Genomic DNA, 27,796 nt, shown 5'->3' on the forward strand with positions numbered 1-27,796 from the left:
TCGGGGTCAAGGGCAGACATGGGGAGGGGAGGGGAGTGGCATCATCAGAGGCACAGGTGGAGAAGCCTGAAGTTAGATTTCAGGACGGTGCTTGGGTCAGTGAACCCGGAGCGGGGTGGGGGGGGGGGGGGGGGTTAGCACGGTAGGGTCGGGGGTGGTAACGTCACAAAACAAGGACGGCATGTGATTTTGGAAGGCCTCAGGTGCCAGGTTGCTGATTTTACCCAGTAGGTGGCACAACTGGACCCCCGAGGGTCTTGAGTAAGAGAGTGACGGGGTGAGAGACTTCGGGAAGATGGTGCCGACCTCGAGTGAGGTAGATAGGACTGGGCAGCCGTGGGAGCGAGGCGGGAAGACTTACTGGAACGCTGGCCCCGTGGCGCAGGCAGGGCCCTGCTGTGCAGGGCAGGGAAGGCAGGCCCGGTGCCAGAGCACCAGAGGGGCCGGCGCCTGTGGCTGCGCTCTAGGCGGACGGTGAGGTTGTGCACGGGGAACAGGTGCGGGAAGGTTTGATGGGAGGCCTCGAGGCATGGAGAAACGAGTTACGCGAGACTTTAGGCGCAGACGAATCGTTTCTTAATATCTGTGGAGCTTTACTGGCTCGGCTACCGTAAAACCCGGCCCGCTGGGAGTGTGCAGGGCCCCGGCTTTACCCATTTCCAGAGCTGTGCCGTCCCCACAACCCGGTCTCACAACACCGTAGCAGCTCGTGGAGCTGCCTTGTGCGGTTGGTGGGTGCGTCGGCCTTGAAGGTCTCCCTGAACCCCAGCGTCCCTGGGAGGCGCTTCAGCGGTTCGGGGTGCTGGGAGGGACCTGCGCTGAGTAACAGAGGAGCGAGGTGCCCGCCCACCTGCTCACCTTGCTGTCTCCCGACGTGCTGGCGCTTCTCTTACCATTCTGTTTGAAAAGCTCCTCTCCGGTGGCTGAAACCTGTGGTTTCCCGCCCGGACCCAACGGAGCACGTATTTTTCTCGCATATTCCTAGTGGACTCGGGGCGAACCCGCCGCTGTGCAAGTTTGCTCCGTTCCCTCCCGTGTATTTCCTTTTGCTCTTTCTGTCGGTCTGCAGCGCTCTTTTTCTACGGATTCCAAACTTCCTCTTTTTAGCTCTTTTCCATATGGGAGCTTGTAACGAGGGAGTGGACTTTTAAGAACTGCTTCTGTCCTTCACGCGGAGGCTTCCTGTTGTGCCTTGTGTTTTGCACCAGTATTTGCGCAGGGGTGTGACCCTTTCCTTTCCACACTTTCAGGAGAAAGCTCTCAAGTTTTTCAGCATCACGGCTCAGACCATGGAGAGTTTCGTGAAGTCGCTGGATGGGGATGTCAAGGAGCCGGACTCTGCTGAGAACCAGTTTGTGTGCGCTCTGGCTGGGGTCGTGACAAGTAAGTTGTCCTTCTGAGACGCGGGGACCGCTAGCCGTGTGTCTGGGGTGGCGGATACGGCCCGGCTGTGTGGGTAGGAACGTGTCCCGGGAACGTTTCAGTGTCCTGAGGTCCTGACCCCGCAGAACCTGGTCGGGTGGGTCTGGGGTCGCCACGCACTGTGTGTGTTGTGGGGCACCGCCCAGGCGACGGGATGCCCTGCGGTCAGGAAGAAGACTGACGGGGAAGCACAGGGCGGGCCGGCGTGTTCTCTTCAATTCTGTGCCTGGAAGGAGTCAAAACAAAACCGTACCTTAGCTGCTTATTATTTGGAATCACTTTATTAACACCTGGTTAAACTAGAAGCCTTAAGCATAAGCGAGCTCTTGCTGTTTTGGTACAGTAAGGAAAGGGTTCCGGAAACCCCGATAGTCTCCCAACGAGTGTAGTTACTGGAAGGGAGAGTTCTGCGGCAAACCTGCTGTGGGTGATAGAGCCGGAGGACTGGATAATTAACAAACACTGCCTCAGTACAGTGGGAAGTGATAGGCAGTGAGCATCAGCGTTCTGAGCACAGAGAAACATCTGTTGTGTGACCGTCAGGTTTACTCTTGGTATTTCCACTCTGTTCTGTCGCTCGGTGCTCTCTGCCCTAGCCTACGCCGCTCTTAGCGCAGTTCTCTGCTCCGAGAGACGGAGGAAATCTTAGTTTTCCTCATGGCATGATCCCTCATCTACTGAAATCCGAATGAGGTAGATCCTGTGTAGACATTTTCTTCATAATCCCTTAAAAATGGGTAATTTAAAAAAATTGATAACAGCGCTTTGAGGTGGATGTAGAGACTCCCAACAGTGTCTGGGCCAGTCCTAATTCAGCCCAGCCCTTTTCCAGGCTCGCATGGCACCTTCAGAAGGAGGGGGCTTGCATGGCTCCACTTTTTAAATTGCTTTAAGGTATTTTTTTTTTAAATATTTTATTTATTTATTTGACAGAGAGAGCGAGCGAGCGCACAATCAGGGGGAGTGGCAGGCAGAGGGAGAAAGAGAAGCAGGCTCCCCGCAGAGCAGGGGGAGCCCAATGTGGGAGTCAAGCCCAGGACCCTGGGATCATGACCTGAGCCGAAGGCCGTTGCTTAAGCAACGGAGCCACCCAGGCGCCCTGTTTTGAGGTCTTATTAAAACAGAAGGCAGACTAGGCGATTGGATTCTCTGCTGTTTGCTGGGACCCCAAAGCCCTGTGATGAATGTAATTCATCATTCTGCTAACTTGTGAGTCCGAGCTGCTGGAATTGCTGGCTGGTGTGTAGGGCTGAGGTGGCTGGCCAGCAGGTGAAGCAGCCTTGTTGCCCCACATACGAACTCAGTTTGACCTTGTTTATTTCGACTCGGAGGGGCTCACATGGGAACTCACAAAGAGTTGGGAAGTACCCACTTAAATTTGTCACTTATATGTTGTGAACTTCACTGGAAGATGACTTCATTAAAGTCCTGCTTCACAGAGACCGTGGGGGCTTATGCATCTCTCATACCAAGACTGTCCTCTGGGGAGCAGGCAGTACAGTAACCTTGGCTCAGCTGTCACATAGATCCTCTGCCTTCTAAAACAAGGCGTCTTTAAAAACATCTACATGTGCTTGGTATTTTGATAGGGATTGCCTTAAGTGTGTAGATTGCTTTGGGTAGTATAGACACATTAACAATATTTGTTCTTCCAATCCATGAGCATGGGATGCCTTTCCATTTCTTCGTGTCGTCTTTAATTTCTTTCATGAGTGTTTCATGATTTTCAGAATACAGGTCTTTCACCTCTTTGGTTCAGTGTATTCCCAGGTGTCTTTTTTTTTTTTTTTTTTAAGATTTTATGTATTCATTTGGGAGAGAGAGAGAGCAAGCACAAGCAGGGGGAGAGGCCATAGGGAGAGAGAGAAGCAGATTTCCTGCTGAGCTGGGAACCTGACTCGGGGCTCTGTCCCAGGATCTGGAGATCATGACCTGAGCCAAAGGCAGATGAACTTAACGATCTGAGTCACCCAGGTGACCCTATTCCTAGGTGTCTTACTGTTTTTGGTACAGTTGTAAATGGGCTTGTTTTCTTAATTTCTCTTTCTGCTGCTTCATTATTGATGTATAGAAATGCAATAGATTTCTGTGCGTTGATTTTGTATCCTGAGACTTGGCTAAATTTGTTTATCAGTTCTAGCAGATTTTTGGTGGAGTCTTTCAGGTTTTCTGTATAGAGTGTCACAGCATTTTTCACAGGGCTGGAACAAACAATCCTGACATTTGTGTGGAACCACAGAAGACCCCAAGTAGCCAAAGCAACCTTGGGGAAAAAAAACAAAGCTGGAGGCATCACAATTCTGACTTCCAAATTATTTCAAAGCTGTAGTCATCAAAACAGTATGGAATTAAAAAACAACAACAACATGGTATTGGCACAGAATAGACATATATAGCTCCATAGGACAGAATAGAAAACCCAGAAATGGACGCACAACTGTATGGTCAGTTAATCTTTGACAGAGTAGGAAAGAATGTTCACTTGGGAAAAAAAAAACAAAACATCTCGTCAGCAAATGGTGTTGGGAAAACTGGACAGCAACATGCAAAAGAATGAAACTGGACCATTTCCTTATACCACACACAAAAATGATTTAAGAACCGGGGGCTCCTGGGTGGCTCAGCAGGTTAAAGCCTCTGCCTTCGGCTCAGTTCATGATCTCAGAGTCCTGGGATCGAGCCCCATGTTGGGCTCTCTGCCTGGTGGGGAGCCTGCTTCCCCTGCCCCCTCTCTGCCTGCCTCTCTGCCTACTTGTGATCTCTGTCTGATAAATAAATAAAATCTTTAAAAAAATGATTTAAGAACGGAAAAGACCTAAATGTGAGACTTGAAATCATCAAAATCCTAGAGGAGAACACAGGAAGTAACCTCTTCGACATTGGCCAAAGCAACTTCTTTTTAGATATGTTTCTACGTATCTAAAAACAAAAGCAAAATAAACTAAAAACAAAAGCAAAAGTAAACTGTTGGGACTTCATCAAATTAAAAAGCTTCCACACAGCAAAGGAAACAACCAACAAAACTAAAAGGCAACCTACAGAATGGGAGAAGATATTTGCAAATAACATATCTGATCAAGGGTTAGTATCCAACATATATAAAGAACAGATATAACTCAATGTCCAAAACACAAATAATCCAGTTGAAAATGGACAGAAGACATCAGTAGACATTTCTTCAGAGAATACATCCAGGTGACCTGTAGACACATGAAAAGATGCTCAATCGCACTCATCGTCAGAGAAATGCAGATCAAAACCACAACGAGATCCCACCCCACACCTGTCAGAATGGCTAAAATCAACAATGCAAGAAACAACAGGTGCTGGCGAGGGTGTGGAGAGAAAGGAACCTTCTTCCACTGCTGGTGGGAATGCAAACTGGGGCAGCCACTCTGGAAAACAGTATGGACATACCTCCAAAAGTTAAAAATAGAACTATTCTGCCATCTGGCAATTGTACTTCTAGGTATTTACGCAAAAGACAGGAGATCACTAATTTTAAAAGATATGTGCACATCTGTATTGGTAGCAGCATTATCTACAATAGGTAAATTATGGAGACAGATGAAGTGTCCATCGATTGATGAATGAAGAAAGAATAGGTAGTTTATATTCACAGTTAATCAGCCATAGAAAAAGAATAAAATCTTGCCATTTGCAATAAGATGGTTGGAGCTAGAGAGTATCCTGCTACGTGAAGTAAGTCAGAGAAAGACAAATACCCTGTGATCTCACTCATATGTAGAATTGAAGAAACAAATGAGCGGAGGGGGAAAAGAGAGAGAGAGAAACCAAGAGAGAGGCTCTTCACTCTAGAGTAAACTGGTGGTCACTGGAGGAGAGGTGGGCGGGGGCTGGGGGAAGTAGCGGATGGGGAGTCGGGGGACACCTGTCCTGATGAGCACTGGGTGATGTACGGAAGTGTTCAATCACTATACTGTACACCGGAAACTAATATTATACTATGTAACTACCTGGAATTGAAAGAAAAACTTAGAAAAAATTAAAATTTACAGACAGTAAATGCACCCATGTCATGGACATAAGAGCACCTGAGACTTGATAGCAGAGACTCTTGTGTCCGTGACGGTCGCCTCTCCATGTTTCCGCTTCTCCTTGTCCTCCCATGTACTCGCACTACCACAGGCAAGCAGTGTGGGAGAGAAGACGGGCTGGGAGGTGAGGCCCAGTGGCCATTTCAGCTTCTGCCTCTGACCAGCCCTGTGTTTTTGTGTCTGTGAACCCTCGGTTTCATCTTCTGAGGGGAGTGTCAGATCCCACATGGTGACTGAGGTCTGTGCTAACCCTGGGCTTGAGTGGTTGTGCCTGTGCCTAGATCCATCACTTTTCTAGATTCCTAGAGCATCACTTTTCAACCTCAGCAGTAGAATCTTCCGTTGTGGGGCCTTCCTTTGTGTTGTAGGAAGTCATCAACATGCCTAGACTCTACCCGTAGAGAGGCCATAGTTAGCCCCGAAGTGTGACAATCAAAAACGCCTCCAGATATCCCCAAGTGTCTCCTCAGGGCAAAATCAGCTTTCTGTGTCACTTTGAGAACCACTGCCCTAGGTCATGACCTTCACCTTTCATGTACATAGACAGATTTAATTAATTACCTCATTAATTAAATTAACTAATTATCTCTGACATCTGGGGTGTGAGAGGTAATTATTGAACGGTATTTTAGGGTCATCGAAGGGCTTTTTTGTTTCTGTGTTCCATGGGCCTGGTTCTGACATGCTGGATTTAGTCTGGTCGCACAGAGGTCTTGCAAAATCAGGGGAACTAGGAATGTATTATCTACGATATCCGGTTTGTCATAGATATTTTCTTAGTTGTCGTTCAGCGGTTGGTCTTGGATAATGTCAGATATCTTGTACTCCTTCCTTAGATAAGAGCTTTCCTTCAGCTGACATTGTATGGCCTAGCTAATGAACTGTGTTGTTGGGCTGGACTGTTTCCTTAGGCGCTCACATCCCTCTCCATCTTGCTCAGTGAGGAAACAGTTATAGTCAACCTTGGAGCTTTCTGGATTAACGGGATGGAGGAGGCAGTTGATGTGCATGTTGGATCAGAGGGATCCTGACAAAGACTGTCCGAGTATCTTTCAGATCTGGGGTTATGATCCGAGAGAAGTAGTGTGGACCTCAGTGAGTCCCTGCGGATGTAACTTTCTGGATGAACTCTTGGTTTTTGCAGGTGAAGGCAAGTAACTTGGCCAACTTTATAGAATGGGACCGTAAAGGAACCAGAGCATTGATCTGCTCCAGCGGGAGGGTGGGTGGCATGTGGTTAGGCAGCACAGCAAAATGGGATATAATTATTTTGTTACATGTTCACAGATCTTGGATGAGTGCATATCCTTGACCATTAGGCTTTTTAAAAGCAGGTGACACTAGGTGATTGCAAGGACTGGTACAAGGAATGACCAGTCCTTTTTCTTTGAAGCTGGTCGCCGTTGGCCTGTGGCCTTCTGAGGCTTCTGCTAGAGGGCATTGAGAAAGTTTTGTAAAGATTTAGCAGAGCTCTTTTGGCTTTTGCTCTAGTTATTGGATTCTGTCCATAGAATCTTTTCCCCATAGAGATTTTGGGACCACAGTTCATTCTTGCTTATTTCTTGAATCATATACATAGTTTGGACAAACTAATATTCCGATAAGAAGCCAGATCACCCAAACTATGAGCAAAACTGCGTTCTGGAGGCTACTTCCCAGTGGGACTGGGCACCCTCTCAGCTCGGAAGGGCTTTTCCATAAATAGCGCACAGAGGCGGCGCTTTCACGGGGAGATTGCCCATGGCCCCCGGCTCTCTCCCTTGGCCCTGACAGCTGAATGATTGACTCGGTAAGAAGCCACCACAGCAAATGCAAAGAAACAAAAACCAAACAAGAAAACAAAGGTCACAGTATTAATGTTAGCGGAAACTTGCTTATGTTTCTTTAAGAAAATGTGGTATAGTGTTAGTGCTGCCGATGAGAGTTGTCAACAGAGACTAAGTAACTTAACAAACACGAAAACTGTATCTATGTTGCTACTGTTGTTATTTTAAACAGCTTCTCTGAGATATAATAATCTACTCTACAATTTGCCAATTTAAAGTATGCACTTTAATGGCATCATGTGATTTGCCTTCATGTCCACAGTCCACTTTGAGTCCTTTTTGTCCCCCCTGAGAAGAAAGGAAGGAATCCCGCTAATGGCCGTCACTCCCCAGTACCGCCGTTCTCCAGGCTGCAGGTGACCACTGATCTGCTTTCTGTCTCTGGAAATTTACATTTACAGATGTTCTGTTCCCGGCATTTACATGGTGTAATCACAGCGTATGGGGTCCTCTGTGCTGGGCTTCTCCCACTCAGTGTCGTGTTTTCGAGGCATGTCTGCGTCGTTGCTGTGTATGACTGGGTTTCCGGTGTGCGGCCGAACCGCACGTATTCCTTGTCCCTTATCCATCAACTGAAGGGTGTCTGGTTTGCTTCTACTTTGTTGTTATGAATAACGACGCTGTGAACGTCTGTGTCCATGTTTTGCATGTTTCTGTTGGGCGTGTAGTAGGGGTGGGATTCCTGGGGTCACATGATCATAGGGTTTTAGCCACTCGGGGGGCTTTCAGCCCATTTTCCAGGCCTACCAGTGATGCCCGAGGGCTGCAGTTGCTCCGCGCACTCGTCCGTGTTTTTTTTTTTATTTTAAACATTTTTTTTTTTTAAATATTTTTATTTATTTATTTAACAGACAGAGATCACAGATAGGCAGAGAGGCAGGCAGAGAGAGAGGAGGAAGCAGGCTCCCCGCTGAGCAGAGAGCCCGATGCGGGGCTCGATCCCAGGATCCTGGGATCACGACTTGAGCCGAAGGCAGAGGCTTTAACCCACTGAGCCACCCAGGCGCCCCCGTCCGTGTTTTTAATTAACTTTCTGATCGTGGCCATCCTAGTGGGCGTAAAGTGGGATCTCACTGGCTTTCATGTGCATTTCCCTGCTGGCCGGAAATGTTGAACATCTTTTCACGTACTTGCTGGCCATCTGTATGTCTTCCTTGGGGAAATGTTTATTCAACACTTTTGCCCATTTTGAAATTGAGTTACTTATCTTTTTTATTATTGATCTGTAAGAGTTTTCTGTATATTCCAGATACCAGTCCCTTATTAGACACGTGATTTATAAAATTTTCTCTCATTCTGTCAGTTGCCTTATTACTTTCTTTTTTTTTTTTTTTAAGATTTTATTTATTTATTTGACAGAAATCACAAGTAGGCAGAGAGGCAAGCAGAAAGAGGGAGGGGGAAGCAGGCTCCCCGCTGAGCAGAGAGCCCTATGCGGGGCTCGATCCCAGGACGCCAATATCACCACCGGAGTGTAAGGCAGAGGCCCAACCATGGAACCACCCAGGTGCCCCGCCTTATTACTTTCTTGATAGTGTCCTTTGAAGTACAGAAGTTTTAAATTTTGATATCGAGTCTTTTTTTTCATTAGTTGCTTGTATTTTCGGTGTCATATCTGAGAAACCATTGTCTGATCCAAGGTCATGAAGATTTATCCCTATGTTTTCTTCCAAGACTTTTTGGTTTTACCTGGATATTTAGGACTTTGGTCCATTTTGAGTTAATTTTCATATATGATGTCAACTTTATTCGTTTGCATGTGAATATCCAGTTGTCCCAGCACCATTTATTAAAAAGGTTATTCATTTGTCCTTTCTTCATTCAATTATTTTGATACCCTTCTTGAAAATCAGTTGAAAATAAAACGAGGGTGTATTTCTGGATTCTCACGTCTATCATGGATCTGTTTGTCTGTCGTTATGCTAGTACCCCGTTGTTATTTCTATTGATGAAAATAAGATGAAATTATTATAAAGCAAAAATATCAGACATAACACATCTCAACTCTTTGTATATATGTATTTTAAGATTTTTTTTAAAAGACTTTATTTATTTGAGAGAGAGAGAACACAGGCAGTGGGGATGGGAGAGGGAGAGGAGGAAGCAGACTTCCTGCCGAGCAGGGAGCCCGAAGCAGGGCTCGATCCCAGGACCCCGAGATCATGGCCTGAGCTGAAGGCAGATGGTGGCGCAAGATTTTTTTTAAGTCATCTCTGCACCCAAACTGGGACTTGAACTCATGACCTTCAGAGGTCAAGAGTCACACCCTCTTCTGACTGAGCCAGCCAGGCGCCCCAGCTCTGTGTATTTCTATCAGCATGCGTAACTGACACCAGATTCACTTCTTAAATTATGTAATTACTGTGGTAACTTAATAGAAATAATGGTAAATAATTTGACAGAAAAAATAAACCTAGCGAACCCAAGGGCATTTTGACAGAAAGTCCTGCGGGCATCCTCTGGTCTTGGAGCTGCGTAGTAGGCGTCCCGGACAGACCCACGAGGGCTGGGGCTTCTGTGCAGGAGTTTGGTCACGGTCACGTTCCTCGGTCGCGTGCTCTTTAGTTACTGTACGCCATGGGCTCGGGGGCTTACCGGACCCGCCGTGCAGGCCTTGGCTATTTTGTTGGGTGCTCTCACCTGCTGAGATGCGGTGTGTGGCTTGCTCTGTAGCGCTCTCTCTGGCGATACCTCGGTGATGTGCCGTTCTCTGCGGCTTGTCTCACGAGCCACCTGAAGCCTCAGGTCCTCACACGAGCCCAGCCGGTTACGTCCTCCTGGCTCGGCAGAGGTGTGGGGCCTAGGCTGGGGCGGCTCACAGCGCAGAGGGATGGGGCTGCAGGGGTCTCTCTCCCCTTTAGTCTCGGCTTCTCACGGTGCCGCTGGCTATGGTCTCTGCATCGGGCAGCCTCAGCATGGTTTGATTTCTTAGCGACTCTAGCCTTCCAGAGAAAGTGGCAAGAGACCAGGGTAGATGCCTTGAAAGTCACACGATGTTGGTTCGGCTGTGTTCTGCCAGTCACACGAGTCACAGGGCAGGGACAACATCGGGTTTGTGTGGAGGCATGGTTTGTGGGCGAGTCATCTCTGGAAACGAAGGACGTGGCTCGATGTAGGTTTTTCTGTGGGGTTTCCAGGAGGTGGTCTACTATAGCTACACGAAGAACACTTTCCTCTGAAAAGCTGTCTTCAAATGACTTTCTATCAATTTTTGATGCCAAATGCTTGAAGGTTGCATTTCCTTGCAAATATTTCTTTAATAAAACTCGAGTGTGTCATATACTAGAAAATATGATGGTCAGGTTCAAATGGAACAAAGAAGGCAAGTTCATGTCGGAGAAGGGTCCCATCTTCAGCAAAGTTATAGCTCTTGTGAAATTACATACCAGATAACACTGCACCATTTAGGAAGCAGAATTTGCTGGAAAGGAAGCAGAAGTGGGGAAAAGTCTGTTAGGGTCAAGAGACTTGATGATCACTCTGTTGATTCTTCTTTGTCCGGATAGACAGAAAGAAAGAGGAGCGTCCAGGACTGATGCCGTGAGCTCATCTGCTAGCACGGATGAAATTCTATGTTCGTCATCGATTGGAGTCAGTCAAAGGCAGAACAAATAAGTGATGAAGTTCGTCCTCCATTCTTTTTTTTAATTTTTATTGTTTATTTTTTTTATCTTCCATTCTTGATAATTAACAGCAAGCTGAAAACAGAAGAAAAGCTCCTGAAACTAGTGAAGGATATCTGTGAGAATCACGTGAGACGCCGTGTTCACCTGTGGATTACTGGAAGCTGCCCGTCAGGGTCAGGGGGTGGCCAAGGCTGCTGCTGCCCTGCTTCTCTCCAAGTTTGGCCTGGTCGTCTGAGTTGGCAATTTTAGTCACTGTGAATCATGCTTTATTGTTAGACCTAGCTAAAGAAAAGTCTCAGCAACACAGACACAAATAAATGCTGGGAGCGCCGATATGACCGGACGGGTGTTCGCTGGTATTGACAGAGCCAGCATGACCCGCGGCCTTGGAATTCCAGTGGGGGCTGGTGGGATTACCTGGTTTCATCAGGGCCTCCGGCCTGCAGAAACATGATACTTGCCAGCCCACAATAGGATGTAAAATTTAGAAAAGAGCTTTTTTAGGATTAGTGGTCATACTCTTTTTTGATCTCATGATTTCAGTTTGCTACTGTGATTCAAAGTCGTTAGGCTTTCACTCCCAGGGTTGAAATTGGCTTTCAGTGTGTTTGGTCCCAGATGGAGTCGTACGCGTCCTCCTCCCGTGTGAACCCTGCCTGCCCCGAGCTGTTAAATCTAGGCCCCGGAGCGCGCATGCGGTCAGGTCGCAGACGTACTTACATCCCGAGCTCTGTTCCCCTGCCGAGGCGTCTGCTAAGCACAGGGGACATTACTCAGCGTCTTGGTGACTGTTGTGCATGTCAGTTACTCTCTGGGCTGTCAGCTCCCCGATGGCCCTGTTTGGTCATACCTCAAGGGCTAGTCTGCATTTTCAGTAGGTCTGTTAGGAGACAAAGAGCAAAAAACACTCCGTCTCAGGCAGGCTTTCCAGGCTCTGAAGGAACAGTGATTTTGATGCTCTGTCTTATCTTTCTGTTGCAGATGTGGCCGCCATTGCGTGTGGTCGAGAATTCTTGGTTAACTCAAGCCGGGCTCTGTTGGACACCTTGCTGCAGCTTCTGGGGGACCTGAGGCCGGGACAGTGCACCAAACTCAAAGTGTACGGTGGATGGTATTAAAAAGCTCGTGTTTATTTACTTATTAGTTAGAATTTGCTGACTGGGCTTCTTTTGCAAGTAAACACAGGTAATTTGGCAACAGTTCCAAAAGAGCAGAAGAAACACATGACGTGGAGAATTAAGGGATGTGTTCTTTATTCACTGCGGTTTCAGAAAAATCCTAAGAAGCGAAAAGAATATTCTCACCGTTAGAGCAGTCAGTGAGCCCCAGATGCTATTATGTGACGCTTCAGGATTCTGTTAATTGCCCCACAGTGAGCTTGGAAGTGTTTGTGACAGCACTGTCCCACCTCCAGGTACGAAAATCGGACTGGGTTTCTGCTGGGTAAAAACCGGGTGGTTCAAACAACACGTCCTTCTCGGTTCTTTAGGTCGGAGTCCAGTGGGGGAGCTTATCTGCGTCTCTGACGAGGGTCTCTGGCCAGAGTCGCGGTGTTGACTGGCCCTTTTCCAGAGGCTCCAGGCGGGAGGCTTGTAGGAACGTTCAGGTTGCCAGCGAATCCCGTCCTTTGCCCTTGTAGGTCTGAGGCCCTTACTCCTTGCTGGCTGTCACGTGTGGCTTTTCGAGCTTCTGGGCTCACTGAATTTCTGATCACACGAGCCACCCGTCTCCAAGCTCACTGAAGCCTTCCTATACTGGGAAGCTCTTGGACTTCCTCTTCTACCAGCCGGAGAGAATGCGGTGCTTTTGGTGGGCTCATGGGTGTTAAGTTAGGGATCACGCAATGAACTCCCTCTTGATGGACTCCGAGTCCCTTGATGGGTCACGTCCGTTACATTTGCTGTCACTGTCTTCCATAGAACTTACCACAATCAGGGTGTTTCGCTCTGCATCCAGCCCTGGGGACTAGGGCAGGAGATGTCTGGCCATTTTAGGCTTCTGCCCACCACACTGTTCATTCTGAGTGGCTGCTTTTCCTCCTTGGAACATTGTTTCTAGTAGCTTCTTTAAAGTCTCTGTCATCTTGGCCTGGTGTCTCTTGGTTGTCTTTTCCCTTGTGAGTTGGGATTTTTCCCATTTCTTCATGTGCAGAGTAATTTTGGGTCGTACTGTGGACATCGGTATATGGGGATACCCCAGGTCTTGCCGAAACTGTGGAGAAAGCGTCGTTTTTGTTTGAGTGGGCCGTCATCCTGGTTGGGTTCCTGTCATGAGCTCTGACCCGCCTTTTGGGTCACTTCCGGCTTCAGAACTGCCCTCTGCTGCCACCCGTGCCTGCCTGACACCTGGCTCGTCGCCGGCCGTTTCCTCCCCAGGCTGGGATATGCTGCTTGTGACTAGACTGACATGCGCGGCGCCTGGCGTGAGGCCAGGGCTTCTGAACCGCCTTGTGGGGTCACCTGCCCGAGTGCTGAACTCCCCGCCGTGGGCCGGGGACTGGGTTTCCCCTTCGCCTGGCCTGCTGGGGTTCCGCGCGCCCCGCCGCGTCCTGCACTTCCACAGCGTCCAGGGCCGGGGAGGATTTCCTTCCACACAGCTGGGGTGACGTGGGGGCCCCGTGCTCTGCAGAGCCCTTCCCTGGCACCCCTGCCCGGGCGGTGCCCGGTGCGTCAGTGCCGCCCCTGGGCTCGGGGGCCGGAGGGCGAACTCGCTGGTGGTCGCTGCTCTCGGAATGCTGGACTCCCCGGTCCGCCTGCTTGCTCCAGTTTGCCTGTCTGGGGTTTCACGAGCTGCTCCGTGCTTTCTGCTCAGAATTCTTAGCTGCGCTCGGCGGAAGCAGAGCGTGGGCTGTGGCTCCCGCCTTATCTGGAAGCAGATTCTCGAGTCTGTTCTGGTATTTTCTACCAACAGATACATGTCCGTGAGCAGTCTGCTACAGCACGGCGCGTGACTCCTGCAGTTCTGCGTGTGTGCTCACACGTGCGTCTGTGGCTCTAGTTAATTCCTCTCAAGTGTCCTGCACGGGAAAACGTGTAACGGTTGGATTGTCTTCTCCCCAACTGACGGGCACTGGGTTATTTTCAGGCTTTACCGCTCACGCGGAGCAGCGTAGGGAGCATCTGTGGCAAACTCCTTGCCCGCCCGTGCGCGCGCCGCCCCAGGAGCCGGACGGGAGAGCGGCGTCTGGCAGGGAAGGAGCGCAGGCTCCCCGGTGCGGCGGCCCACGTGGCCACCAGAGCCCGCACCTCCCCCGACAGCAGCGGCGTCCCGGGCGCCCCCGGCCCTCCTCAGTGCTTCGTTCTCTGTTCCCTTCTTGAAAGACTGTTCTCTGGATCCGCCTTCTCTGGATGTTACCAGCGAGGGGCAGGTCTGCAACAGTTTGGTTCCTGGGAGTTACCTGTTGGCGTCTGTTGCCTCTTTTCTGTTGGGTTGTATCTCTCCCGGCGGCTGTGGTTTCCTACGTGTTCTGATACTGCACGTTGTCTCTCCGGCGCTGCGGTCTGCGCGAGGTCAGGGCTTACGGGGCCAGGTCGCCCGCCGCTCCGCTTCCGAGGCTAGGCTTTGCGTGGGGCCGCGTCTCTCCTAGTCCCTGCGGTGCCGGCGCGCGGAGCCCGTCCTTGCTTCCTCCGCAGCCCTTGTCCTGCCGCGGGCGACGCGCACGCTCGCGTCCGGAGACGTTTGCTTGCTTGCTTGGCTGTTTTCCATCCGCCGCGGAGCAGAGCCCACCTGTGGACTGTTCGCCTCAAACCCCACTTGGGACCTCGGCATTCGCCATCCCGAAGTGGCTGTCCTGCCATCACGGTCTCTGGCTGCCTCTGGGTTTGCAGGCCGCTGCCGCGTTTTCCTTCCCTGCTCACGCCCGACCTGGGTCCTCTGGAACCAGGACGTTTCTTGCATTGCAAGTCCGGTTCTCTTTCTGGCCTCTCGCGCTCCCGACTGTAACTTGGCTCCTCCCTTTTCATCTCTGTGAGCAAAGGCTGCTCGTTTTCAGCAGTTTGGTGCCTCAGACCCAGAGATAGGGAATTTTTAAAAAAGATTTACATTTTTTAGAGCAGTTTTAGTTTCACAACAAAATTTAGAGGAAGATACAGAGATTTTCCATATTCCCTCTGGTCCCCCCCCACATAGTCTTTTCCACCATCAGCATCGCTCACCAGAATTTTTTTTGCCAACAGTGAGCCTACACTGACTCATCATAATCTCATAATGGCCCGAAGACTGTAGTTTACCTGCATTGACTCTTAGCGCGTACGCTTGGTCTGCTTTGGACCACTGTGTTATGACATCACGTTCATTAGGGCAATAACATACAGTGTTTCCACTGCCCTAGAAATCTGTCGTGTTCTACTGGTTCCTCTTTCCTCCCGCACCACCCCTGGCAACCACTGACCCGTCACCGGCCCCACCACTGTGCCTTCGCCAGTGAGTCCTGTCGCTGGATCACACGGGATGCGGCCTTCTCAGACCGGCTCCTGTCACTCAGTGACATGCTGTCACGGCCCGTCCGTGTCTTCCCATGGCTTTGAGTTTTAAGAGTTCTTTGTGTATTTTGGATGACTTTCCTCTATCACATGTGTCTTCTGCAAATATTTTCTCTCTGTCCGTGGCTTGTCTTCTTACTTTCCTGGCACGGTCTTTCATGGAACACAAGTTTTTAATTTTGATGACGTCCAGCTTATCAGTGACTTCGTTCACGGAGCTCGTTGTTGTGTCTACAAAACAGGCATCAATGTACGGGGCGCAGATGTTCTCTGACGTTACTCCCTGGTAGCGTTACAGTTTTGCATTTTACGTTAGGGTCTGCGACGCATGTTGACGTAGTTCTGTGGTGCACGTAAGATTGGCGTCTGGGTTCATTTTCGCATGCGCGGACGTCCAGTTGTTCCAGTGCCACTTGTTGAAGAGACCATCTTCGCTTCCTTGTGTTGCCTTCGTCTGTTTGTCCGGCGTCCGCTGGCTGTGTTTGTGCAGGTGTGTTACTGAGCTCTATTCTGTTCCACTCGTCTCTCTGTCCTTTCTGTCACCAGTACCACACCGTTTCGACCCCAGTAGCTTCATGGTGAGGCCTGAAGCCAGGTAGGCTTGGTCCTCCAACCCGTTCTTCCGTGCCGTGTCAGCTCTTCCGTCCTCTGCCTCTGCACAGAACCTTACAGTCGGTTTGCTAAGCCCCAGAGTAACCTGCTGGGATTTCTGCTGGGATTCCTGCATCTGCTGACCAAGTTGGGGAGAGCAGACGTCTTGACAATGTGGAGTCTTCCTGTCCACGAAAATGGAATCAATCTACCCATTTTTTCTTTTTCTTTTTCTTTTTCTTTTTCTTTTTCTTTTCTTTTCTTTTCTTTTCTTTTCTTTTCTTTTCTTTTTTCTTTTCTTTTCTTACTTCCCTTCCCTTTTTCTTCCTTCCTTCCTTCCTTTCTTTCTTTAAGATTTATTTATTTATTTGAGTGAGAAAGAGAGGAGGGACAGAGGGAGAGGGAGAGGAAAAACTCCAGCAGACTCCTTACTGAGCCCAGAGCCTGACGTGGGGTTGGATCTCACGACCCTGAGATCATGACCTGAACTAACACCAAGGGTTGAACGTTTAACCAGCTGTGCCACTCCGAGGCCCCAGTCTGTCTTTCTTCCTTCCCTTCACTCCCATCTGCCTTTCTTTCTATTTTCCATTTATTTAGTTATTTGCTTCATCAGAGTTTTCTAGTTTTCTTCATACAGGTCTTATACATATCTTGTTAGATATATACCCGAGTACTTAATTTTTAGGAGGTGCTAAGGTGAGTGGTATTGCATTTTTAATTTCAATTCTACACGTACATTGTTGGTATATGGGAAACCACTTGACTTTTGTATGGTTGCCTGGTATCCTGAAACCTTACTATAATCTTACTGGTTCTAGGAGGGTTTTTTGGTTGATTCTTTTAGATTGTCTGCATAGACGATTATGTCATCTGTGGACAAAGACAGTTTGATTTCTTTCTTCCCAACCTGTATACTTTTTTTTTTTTTAAGATTTATTTATTAGAGAGGGAGAATGCACGTGTGTGTGTAAGTGCAGGGGGGGGGCAGAGGGAGAGGGAAAGAAGCAGACTCCTTGCTGATCCCCCCATGCAGGGTTCAATCTCATGACCCTGAGATCATGACCTGAGCCGAAACTAAGAGTTGGAGGCTTAGCCGGCTGAGCCACCCAGGCTCCCCAATCTGTTTTTCATCCTTTCCTGTCCTGTCCTTTCCTGTCTTCTCCTGTCCTCCATGGCAGGCTCTGTGCCCAGCGTGGAGGCCATCACAGGGCTTAGTCTCACAGCCCTGAGATTGTGACCTGACATCATAACCTGAGCTGAAACCAGTTTATCAGATTTGTCCAATTAACCATTCCTAGTTTACCGAGAGTTTTATCATGAATGGATGTTGGATTTTATCAAGTGCTTTTTCTGCATCTATTGATAAGATTTTGTGATTTTTCTTTTTAGCCTATTGATGTGACAGATTACATTAATTGATTTTCAAATATTGAACCAGCCTTGTACACCTAGGATAAATGCCACTTGGTCATGGTATATAATCCTAGATATGCTTTTTGGGATTCAATTCGTTAATATTTTGTTGAGGATTTTTGCATCTGTGTTCATGAGAGGTATTGGCCTATAGTTTTCTTGTCTTCGTGTTTTTGGTATTTGGGTAATGCTTTTCTCAAAGAATGAGTTAGGAAATGTTCTCTGCTTCTGTCCTCTGAGAGAGATTATAGAGAATTAGTATAATTTCTCCCTTAAATATTTGGTAGAATTCACCAGTGAACCCATCTGGGCCTGGTGTTTTCTGTTTTGGAAGATTATCAAGTATTGACTCAATTTCTTTAATAGATAGAGGCCTCTACAGATGATCTGTTCCTTCGTGTGTGAGTTTTGGCAGATTTTGTCTTTCAAGGAACAGGTCCATTTCACCCAGGTTGTCCACTGACCTGTTCCTGATATTTGGTTATTATCCTTTCTGTGGGATCTGTAGTGATGTCCCTTTTCTCATTTCTGATATTAGTAATATGTGTCCTCTGTCAATTTCTTTTCAAAGAAACAGCTTTTGGTTTTCCTGATTTTTTTTTTCCTACTTGTTTCTGTATTCAGTTTTATTGATTTCTGCTTTAATTCTTATTTCTTCTGCTTATTATGGATTTAATTTGTTTCTCTTTTTTGTGGTGTCCTGAGGTGGAAACTTAGATGATTGATTTTATTTTATTTTTTAAAAGATTTTATTTATTTATTTGATAGGGTGAGATTACAAGTAGGCAGAGAGGCAGGCAGAGAGAGACGGGGAAGCAGGCTCCCTGCTGGGCAGAAAGCCTGATGCAGGGCCCAATCCCAGGACCCTGGGATCATGTCCTGAGCTGAAGGCAGAGGCTTTAACCCACTGAGCCACCCAGGTGCCCCGATGATTGATTTTAGATCTTTCTTTTTTCTAATGTATATCCAGTACTATAAATTTCCCTCTGAGTCCTGCTTTTTCTGCATCTCACAAATTTTGGTAAGTTGTATTTTCATTTTCGTTTAGTTCAAATATTTTAAAATTTCTCCTGCAACGTCTTCTTTGGTCCAAGTGTCCTCTAGCAGTATGTTGTTTAATCTCTGGGTTATTTAGGGATTTTCCATTTACCTTTCTGTTACTGATTTCTGGTTTAATTCCACTGTGATCTGAGTAATGGGAAAGTTTCTAATCATAATAGCGGATTCATCTATTTCTGCTAGCAGTTCTATCACCCTTTGCCTCATGTAGTTTGACGCTCTGTTGTCAGGTCTATAAGTGTTAAGGATTGTTATATTTACTAGAAGGATTGACCCTCTTGTTATCACGTAAATCCGTTCTTTATCCCTGGTCACTAATTGTGTTCCTAAGTTGCTGTGTCTGAAGTTAATAAAGCAACTCTCCCTTCTCATTACCATTAACATGGCATGTCTTCCTTCATCCATTTATTTTTACTCTATATTTATCTTTATATTTAAGTGGGTTCTTTTGGACTACGTACAGCTGAACTGTGTCTTTGATCCGCTCTGACAGTCAGTCCTTTCATGGGGGCCTGTGGACCGTTGATGGTCATGGTGGGTGACAGATACTGTTGGACTCACAATGACCACACTCATGACTCTTCTCTATTTGTTGCCCTTGGTCTTCGTCCTGTTTCTATCTTCCCCTCTTTTTCTGCTTTGCATGGTTTTCATCGAGCATTTTATATGGTTCCATTTTCTCTCCTTTCATAGCAAATCAGCTGAACTACCTTTTCACTGGTTTTCATTGCTGCCCTACAGCTCATGGAGCCTTTACGAGGAATCCACTTCCACTTTCAGACAATGCCATGTCCGCCCCAGGGTGGTAGGAGGGCCTTCTGGTCATGTGGTCGTCATGATCCCTGCCTCCCTGCCTCCGATCCCTGCTGCCTCGAGTTTCCTCACCTGCAGGCTGTGACTGTTGATGGCCGTTGCAGCTGTTACTTTGAGTGAACTGCTGATGGAGTAAGAAGAAGAAAAGCAAGTTTTTACTTTTCCTTCACTTATTCCTTCTTCAGACCTCTTTTGTTTTTTTAAGTAGATTTGAGTTCTGACTTATGCTCCTAAAAGCTCTACAGAGCTTTTAACATTTCTTTTGAGGCAGGTCTACCGGCAACAAATTCCAGTTGTTGTCTAAGAAAGTCTTCATTTCGCCTTCATTTTTTAAAAAGATTTTATTTGTCAGAGAAAGAGAGAGTGAGCACAAGCAGGGGGAGAGGCAGAGGGGGAAGCAGGCTCCCCACTGAGCAGGGACTCTGATGCGGGGCTTGATCCCAGGACCCTGGAATCATGATCTAAGCTGAAGGCAGGTGCTCAGCTGACTGAGCCATGAAGGTGGTCTTCTTCTTTATTTTTTAAAGGATAATTTCACTGGATGCAGAATTCTAAGTGTTTTTGTTTTTGTTTTTTCCCTCTCAACACTTTAAATATTTCGCTCTGCTCTCTGAGGAGAAGCCGCTGTAACTCTTGTCTGTGGCCGTGTGCAGGTGAGCTGGTTTTCCTCTGGCTTTGGTAGGGCTCACTCAGTCTCTGATTTTTCCCAGTTTGGACACGGCGTGCACAAGCATGGTTGAGTTTTGCACTCACGCCGCTTGCGTTCTCTGAGCCCCTGGGGCTGCGGTTCGGTGTCGGACGGTGGTTGAGGGAATTCTCAGCCACTCTTGCTTCAGGGATGTCTGCTGCTTTCCCTCTCGCTTCTCCCCTGCTGTCCCACCGCACAGAGGTCACACCTTCCGTGGCGTCCCACGGTCCTTGGGAGTTCTGTTCCAGTTTGTCATCTATGGTCCCTCTGCCTCGCGGTTTTTGGGTTTCCGTTGGTGTGTTCTCCAGCGCAGAGACGCTTTCTCACCGTGTCCGGTCCACTAGGGAGCCCATCCAAGGCTGTCTTCATCTCTGTACAGTGTTGTTGACTCTAGAGTTCCTTTCTGGTTCTTTCTGACGATTTCCGTCTCCGTTTACGTCTGCCCGTCTGTCCTTGCGCGCCGTCTGCTTTGCCCATCAAAGCCTCCAGCACGTCGGTCAGGGTGTTCTGAATCCCCAGTCTGACGGTTCCGACACGTGGGCCACGTCTGGTTCTGGGGCGCGCTCTAGCTCCACGTGTGTTCTTTAGCCTTTTGTCCTGTGATTTTTGTCTCGATAGCCAGACACGAGGACCTGGGTGGAAGGAGCTGCCGTAAATAACCTTCGTACCGTGGTGGTGAGGTGCTGGGGGAGGGACGCATTCTGCGGTCCTGCGATCAGGGCTCAGGCCTCCGGTGAGCCTGTGCCTCTGGACTCTGACCTTCACAAGCGTTTCTTATTTTTTTCTTTCTCCATCCCCCTTAAGTGGGAGAGGATGGCTGCAGTGGGCTGGTGCTGGTTTTTTCCTTTCCCTGGGTGCGGCAGGCTCTGGTCGACTGCCTTCCCTGAGGGCAGGCCTCGTTGGAAGAACGGAGCACCTGGCTGTTTCTCAGAGCGGGTGCTTTCCCCTGCTCCTGCTCTGGAAGCCTGCGTGGGCTCCTGGAGGTACATGTCACACTGTCGTGGAGGCCTCCGTGACTGGGTCCCTCAGATGTGTTAATTCTCACTCTTGTTCACACCGAGCCACTGGAGGTTGACCGGGTCCGCTCAGGTGTCCTGCCTGTGCTGCTGCCGCCGTGGCTTCCGCTCATGGCCCTCTGCTCCGGTGAGCTGTGACCCCGTGTCCTCACCTATCTCTCCCTCCTTGTCTTGGGGGTGACCGTTTGCCCTGTGTCCTCCCTGGTCCTTGGGATCTTAGAGGAGCTGTTGATTTTTCAGCCTGTAGAGTTTTTTGCTTATTAGGGTGGTGCGGTGGCCTCCAGCTCCTGAACACGCCGAACAGGAAGCTGCAAGTCCTAGCTTTTTTCTTTTCTTTTTTAAGACTTTAGTTATTTATGAGCAAGAAAGAGCGAGTGTGTGCATGGCGGGGAGGTCCCTAGGGCTCCTGTCGGACCCCTCTCTGTGTCCTTGTCAGTCTCCACTCTGGTCTGCGCAGTGGCTGGCTCAGACTTCAGTCTCTGTGACCTCGGCCATTTCTCTCTTCCTCAGTTCTCTGCAGATGGCCCCCAGCAGCGGCTTCCCTTCCTGCTCCCCGGGGGGAAGCGGGGTGGGTGGGAGCTTACTCAGCGCAGCTGCCTCACTGGCACCCGCCCACCCTCACTTTCTTCTCTCACGTGTCAGAGGACTCTGCGGCCTTCTGGGATTCTTGGGGGAGGGGTCCTGCCGCCTCTGGTTTTGAGTAGCTGCCCTTGGGGTTTTTCTCAGTTGTCGTCTCTGGCACCAGCATTTTCACATTCCCCCTCTCCACTCGCTCCTCTTCAGCCCCTTTCCTCTCAGTTGTGCTGTGACAGGCTTCATCAGGGCCCGTCAGCCAGCTCCGCTCAAGCTTGGGTGGCCTTGGGATTACCATGATATGACATGACATGACACATTTCCCAGGATGAAGGGTGGCTCATGGTGCCCTGTCTGTTTTGCTTTCCTTTGAAGTCCCCATGGGCCAGTGGCCTTGGAATAGACTTGATTCTGCTGTGGGAGCTGGGGCCATCTCCTTGGTGGGACACACCCACAGGGTGACATTCTTGTGGCTCCGCCTCAGTCAGTTCTTTCTGTGTCCTATTCTTTGGGCTGTAGAATTTCCCGCTCGCCCTGGTTTATCTGTGTTTCAGGGGAAGACTCTCCAAACCGAGAAAATTCCGCTATCTGGTGGCCCCACGCACGCGCCGAGGCTGGGCCTCTTGAGCTGCTTTGTGCTGGGTGGCAGGACTGCTGTCTGCACCAGTGGTGTATCTCATAAGCCTTGGCCTCCAGGCCCCCGAGGGGGTCGCCTTCCTGCCACACCAGCCAGGGCTGCTGCACTGTGGGCAGTTCTCACACTCAGCACAGCCTCTCGGGTGCCTGGGTGCAGGCCAGGCCGGCCTAGACCAGGCTCCATCCGCCGAGGCTGGAGACTTCAGGGCCACCAGCTGGTGACAAGCCCTGTCCACTTCTTCTCCATGCATTCAGGGCGTGCCGTGTCGGGAGCTCCCCTGTCACCACTGGTGTCTGTTCTTGTCACTCAGGCCTGCATGCAGCATCTGGGCCTGCACCATGACCTTGGGGTTGTGGAGGGCCACTGTGCGTCATGCTGACACTGAAGCTGGTGTGGACTCCGAGCCTCTCCTGTTGTGTGTCTTCTTCCCCCTCGGCCGTAACGTGACACTGGCTTTGCCCTTGTCCTTGACACTCAAGAGCTGGACAAACAAAACTTTTGTTTCATGTGGGAGATCTGGATTTCGGGAATCAGGCTAACTTCCAGCCTTTCTCAGTACCCACTATTTCTTTTGTATTTAATTTTCTCCTTAATTGTTTCATTGTCTGCCCTTCGTTATGATTCTACCAGCCGTATCGAACAGCCCGTGAGAGGCCTTTTAGCGTCTTGTTCTAGCTGCTGCTGAGGGTCAGAGCTGTTGGAGACGTCATCAGATGGGTTTGCTGGAGGCCCAGGTTCAAAGTGGCTTTCCAGCCGGAGAGAGGAGACCTCCGGCAGGGCGAGCCGTGGGAGGTGGTCAGAGAGGGCTTATCCACATTCCTGAGTGATGAAAACCACTGGTTCTCAGCACACCACCACCCCAGATTTGGGCTTGAGACACACGTTCTGTGAAGGGAATGTGTTTACTCTGTACCAACCGTGGGTTATCCAAAGGGCACGTTACACTGTTCAGGGCCCGGGGAGTATATGGTGGGTATGGTCAGGGACGGCCGGAGAAGATAGCAGCTCTGCAAAGGTGTTTCTTGCCCAGGCACCTAGGGGTGGAAGATTCTAGAAATGCCCCTGGAGTTGGGGTGTACTTGGCTCTGCTTCTTGAAGAAGTTGTTGGTTGGTTTATGCCTCCACTTGATGGCGTCCCAGTGGTCATCAGCAGGGTTCAGTCAGGGAGAAATCCTGCGTGTGGAATTTCCCAGGCCCTCTGCTGCAGAAGCAGCTTGTGAGCGCTGCAGAAGACCACTTCATACTTTATAGCCAAACTAGCATTGTCACATCTTTGAACAGATGTGGCTCTGAGTGGTTGTCACTCTGTTTGCAGAGCTGAGCCCCGTTGAGCAGTGATTCACCATCCTAAGGACCCGTGGGCTGATTTTCCCTGCAGAATCCCAGTTTCCAAAGAGGAGAGAACTTGTCTGGGACAGTTAGAACGCAGACTGTATTTTATAAAGATGATTCTAGAAGCATTTCCACACAATGTCTTTGTGGCACTGCTTTAGAACTACCCTGAGGACACTAAGCTTGGAGGGGGACTCTGGAAGTGCCACCACAATGCATCCGGCGGGTGTGTTTCTTTCCCTCTTCCATGCTGTGAACTTCTGCATGGCACAGACTGTTTCAGCTCTGCTTTCCCAAGGCATGAGACACAGGAGGTGCTCAGCAAAGGATGCTAAAGGAGCAAGTGAGATACAGTCATTCACTTTCGGGCGATGGTTATATCTGCTTTGTTGCTAACGGTCATACAAAGTGTTACCACGCGTTTGGGTGGCTGGAGACCTTCACATAAGGAACAGCTTAATACCAGTTGAAAAGAAATCTCCAAACATGATTGGGTTTTCTCAATCATTTCTAATCAAAGCTTTATTATGCAGGAGGAAAGTTATCGTTAAGGACAGTTGTAATGTATCTTGGTTGGTTGAGAATTAAATATTATAAGAGTTAAGAGTTATATTAAGTTTTATATATATATATATATATATATATGTTAAGAGTTATGTAAGAGTTAAGAGTTAAATATTTTGAAGAGGGAAGTACGTTTTGAGGACAAATCTTAGATTGTGTTCGATGTCCTTAGAGTTGGCAGCATTTCCAGATATTAACAAAGGTCATCTGAGCTTCTGCGATGTTTCTATCATTTGGGATCCGGAGCTGCTACGTATTACTCTTTCTCAGGCAGTAGAGCTTTCAGCCACAAAATGTTTGCCATCCAGTGACGTGGTCTAGTACTAAGGTATAGATTGGCTGGTGGTGGTTTGAATATAACCTTGATTCTCCTGAAAGATGTTTTTTAGGGTTTCGAACTAGTTTGATCATTCTATGTACATTTTTTAAAAAATAAAAAAAGCTGTATTTGGCATTTTCGTTAAGAAAAAGGCAAATAACCTAACACACATATGGTGAAAGAGAGAATCCTGCGGTTCACAGAGGAAGCCCCGGCAGGCCTCGTGAGGGTAGAAGAGGTTCTCGAGTTCAGTTGTAGTGCGGATCACAACCATCACGCGATAACCTTTCTTTGTCTTTCACTGGGGAAAAATCGGTACTGACAGTTAGGAGCTTTGGAGAGACGTGAGGCCAGGGAGCGCTGACACCTGTCCACTCTGCCGGTGGGCGGGAGGCGGAGGCCGGTGGGCGGCATCTGCTACGGCTAGTGCGCCCGCGCCGGGACAGGTGATCCCCTTTTACGTAGATGCTCCAGAAAAGCTGTTACTGTAAACACCGGGACGCTTGTGCAGAAACGTCATAGCATCTGCGTTTGAAACCGCACGTTTGAAAGCCTCTGTCAGCGGCAGAATAGGTGACTGGAGTGTGATCGACTCACGTGGGGATGCATCAGTGAAAACACACTGTTACTGTGCAAGTCAGCGTAGACAGATGTCTCCCCATGGCGTGGAACGCCGCGTACGGTGTGCTGCCACCCACAAAGGCATGGACGATGGAGTTGTTGGGCTCTGTGCGCGCTGTGCAAGCACCTAGAAGCGCGTGGCTGGCCGTGATGTGTGACCGACGCGGGGGTGGCTCCCACCTCCCTCAAGTGTCTGTGTTCCAACAGAGTTCACAAAGGGGTTTTGATGATGGTGACAAGATTTTATTTCTTAACCAGGGATGAGGATATTGTATCGTTCTTTGTATCTTTTTGTGGGCCTTTGACGTTACATATTAGATAACAATTAACCTATAGACTCTTGCTCAAGGTCACACACACGGATTTTACTAGCTGGATGAGGGAGCCACAGAATTTTTTTTTTTTTTTTAAGATTTTATTTACTTATTTGACAGAGAGAGACACGGCGAGAAAGGGAACACAAGCAGGGGGAGTGGGAGAGGGAGAAGCAGCTTCCTGCTGAGCAGGGAGCCCAATGCAGGGCTCGATCCCAGGGCCCTGGGACCATGACGTGAGCTGAAGGCAGCTACATAACTGACTGAGCCACCCAGGTCCCCAGAGCCACATTACAAACCAAATAATCCTAAAACTTGTCCGGAACCACGACAGACCTCAAACAGCCAGAGCCACCTTGAAAAAGAAAAGTAAAGCTATTCCAGATTTCAAAGTTGCATCACAAAGCTGTTGTCACCAAGACAGTATGGTGCTGGCACAAAAACAGACACACAGATCAGTGGAACAGAGTGGAGAGTCCAGATACGGACCCTCAACTCTATGGTCAGTTAATCTTTGAAAGAGTAGAAAAAATATCCCATGGAAAAAAGACAGTCTCTTTAACAAATGGGAACACTGGACAGCAAAATGCCAAAGAATGAAACTGGCCCACTTTCTTACACCACACACAGACGTTCAGAATGGATCACGACCTGTGCCGAAGGCAGACGCTTAACCAGTTGAGTCCCCCAGACGCCCCAGCCCCTGTGCACTGTTGGTGGGACTGCAAACTAGTACAGCTCCTGTGGAGAACAGTGCCGAGGTTCCTCCGAAAGTTCAAGAGAGAACTAGCCTACGGTCCACCAATTGCACTACTAGGAGTCTACCCAGAGAATACAGAAACCCTAATTCAAAGGGACGTGTACCCCCTGATGTTCACAGCAGCATTATCTACAGTAGCTGGGCTATGAAACAGCCCACGTGCATCCACTGAGGACCGGATGAAGGGGACGTGGCGTACACACCACGGGATGTTGTCAGCCCTCAAAACAATGACCTCTTGCCATTTGCAATGACATGGTTGGAGCTACAGAGAATTATACCAAGTGAAATAAGTCAGAGAAAGACAAATACGATATGATCCCACTCATGTGGACTATAAGAAACAAAACAGATGAGCAGAGGTACAAAAACCAAAAAGGCAAACCGAGAAAGACTCAACCTGAGAGAACACACTGATGGTGACCACAGGGAGGTGGGTGGGGACTGGGGGAAGTAGGGGGGATGGGGAGTCGGGGGCACCCGTCCTGAGGAGCACTGGGTGTTGTACGAAGTGTTGAGTCACTGTATTGTTCATCTGAAACGGATCCGACTCTGTATGTAACTACCTGGCATTTAAATAAAAACTGAAGATTTAATGGGACAGGCACTTGCTCCTATAATGGGCCCATAGTAAATGCTCAATGAAATTTCAAAAAAAGGGGCGCCTGGTGGGTCAGTCTGTTAAACATCTGACTCCCAATTTCGGTCCAGGTCATGATCTCAGGGTCTTGGGATCGAGCCCCACGTGGGCTCTGCAGCAGGGAATCCGCTTGGGATGTTCTTTCCCTCTGCTCCTTCTCCTGCGCACGTGCTCGCTCTCTCAAATAAATAAATACGTCGTTAAACAAGTTTGGCAGGCTTCCAGCTGCCAGTTTCTGTCCGTCATTTGGTCTGAGATGTCCGGTTGCTTCTCTCTCATTGTTCCTTAGCATCACAACTGGTGGTGGGAATTTGGCTACTTTAGATTCTAGCCTAGAGGAGCCGTTGGTGGCTTTTATTTCTGGAGGGCGGACGTCACAAGCCTTTTTGTTTATTTTCATTGCCGGCTGGTTTTGAAGTACCAGGTGTGTTCATTCTTCGTTGTTTCCAGCTGTAATTTCTTCCAAGATGAATACAATCATTGAGTCACTCACCTTTACTTCTAATGACTCAGCCTTGTGCAGCAGACTGCCAGGACAGCTTTCTGGCTTCTCACCAGGCCAGTCCACTGAGCCCCAGGCCTGCTACAGCTACATGAAGACAGTGTCCTTTTTCTTGAAGGAGAGTTTCTTGTATTGCTCTCGTAGCCTTTCGAGTTTGCGGGTGTCTTTCTGTTAGCCTGGCTTTCTGTCCTTCCATTGTCAATGTGGGCTGTGTCTGCACTTCCCAAGGCTGCAGAGCGGCAAGTTGTCTTTTGGAGCCTGTAAATCCGTTTATGACAAACCATCTGCTTAGCTTTGGGATAGGAAGCAGAATTTACTGTTTTTGTCACTGGAAGAAAGTCTGACCCCTAGTCCTACGGTAGTTCGGGAAACAACATTTACTTCTAATAACCCTGTGCCAGAAGAGTGCATTCATTGAGCAGTTTCTCTTGGCTTTGCAATTGGAAACTCGATACATTATTTACAAAATATTTGTGGTTAGGACAGAAATTTTGGAACAGAAAGCACTTGCATAAGAAATAGGAAGGTCTCTGGGGTT

The 27,796-nt window shown here is 48.7% G+C and overlaps 1 protein-coding gene across 6 annotated transcripts in view; it reads left to right on the forward strand.

Moving 5' to 3' along the window:
* HSF2BP (heat shock transcription factor 2 binding protein) overlaps positions 1-27,796 on the forward strand; it is a 100,974-nt gene that overhangs the window by 29,181 nt on the left and 43,997 nt on the right. For 4 of the 6 annotated variants that reach the window (XM_032865227.1, XM_032865230.1, XM_032865232.1 and 1 more), the window contains 2 exons: positions 1,251-1,383; positions 11,914-12,043. In XM_032865227.1, coding sequence (XP_032721118.1) covers positions 1,251-1,383; positions 11,914-12,043 — 263 coding nt within the window. The remainder of the gene's footprint in view (positions 1-1,250; positions 1,384-11,913; positions 12,044-27,796) is intronic. The other 2 variants (XM_032865229.1, XM_032865231.1) reach the window with 1 other exon arrangement.

Source organism: Lontra canadensis, unplaced genomic scaffold, assembly GCF_010015895.1.
Source record: "Lontra canadensis isolate GAN:19392208 unplaced genomic scaffold, GSC_riverotter_1.0 scaffold29, whole genome shotgun sequence".
NCBI classification, from domain to species: Eukaryota; Metazoa; Chordata; class Mammalia; order Carnivora; family Mustelidae; genus Lontra; species Lontra canadensis.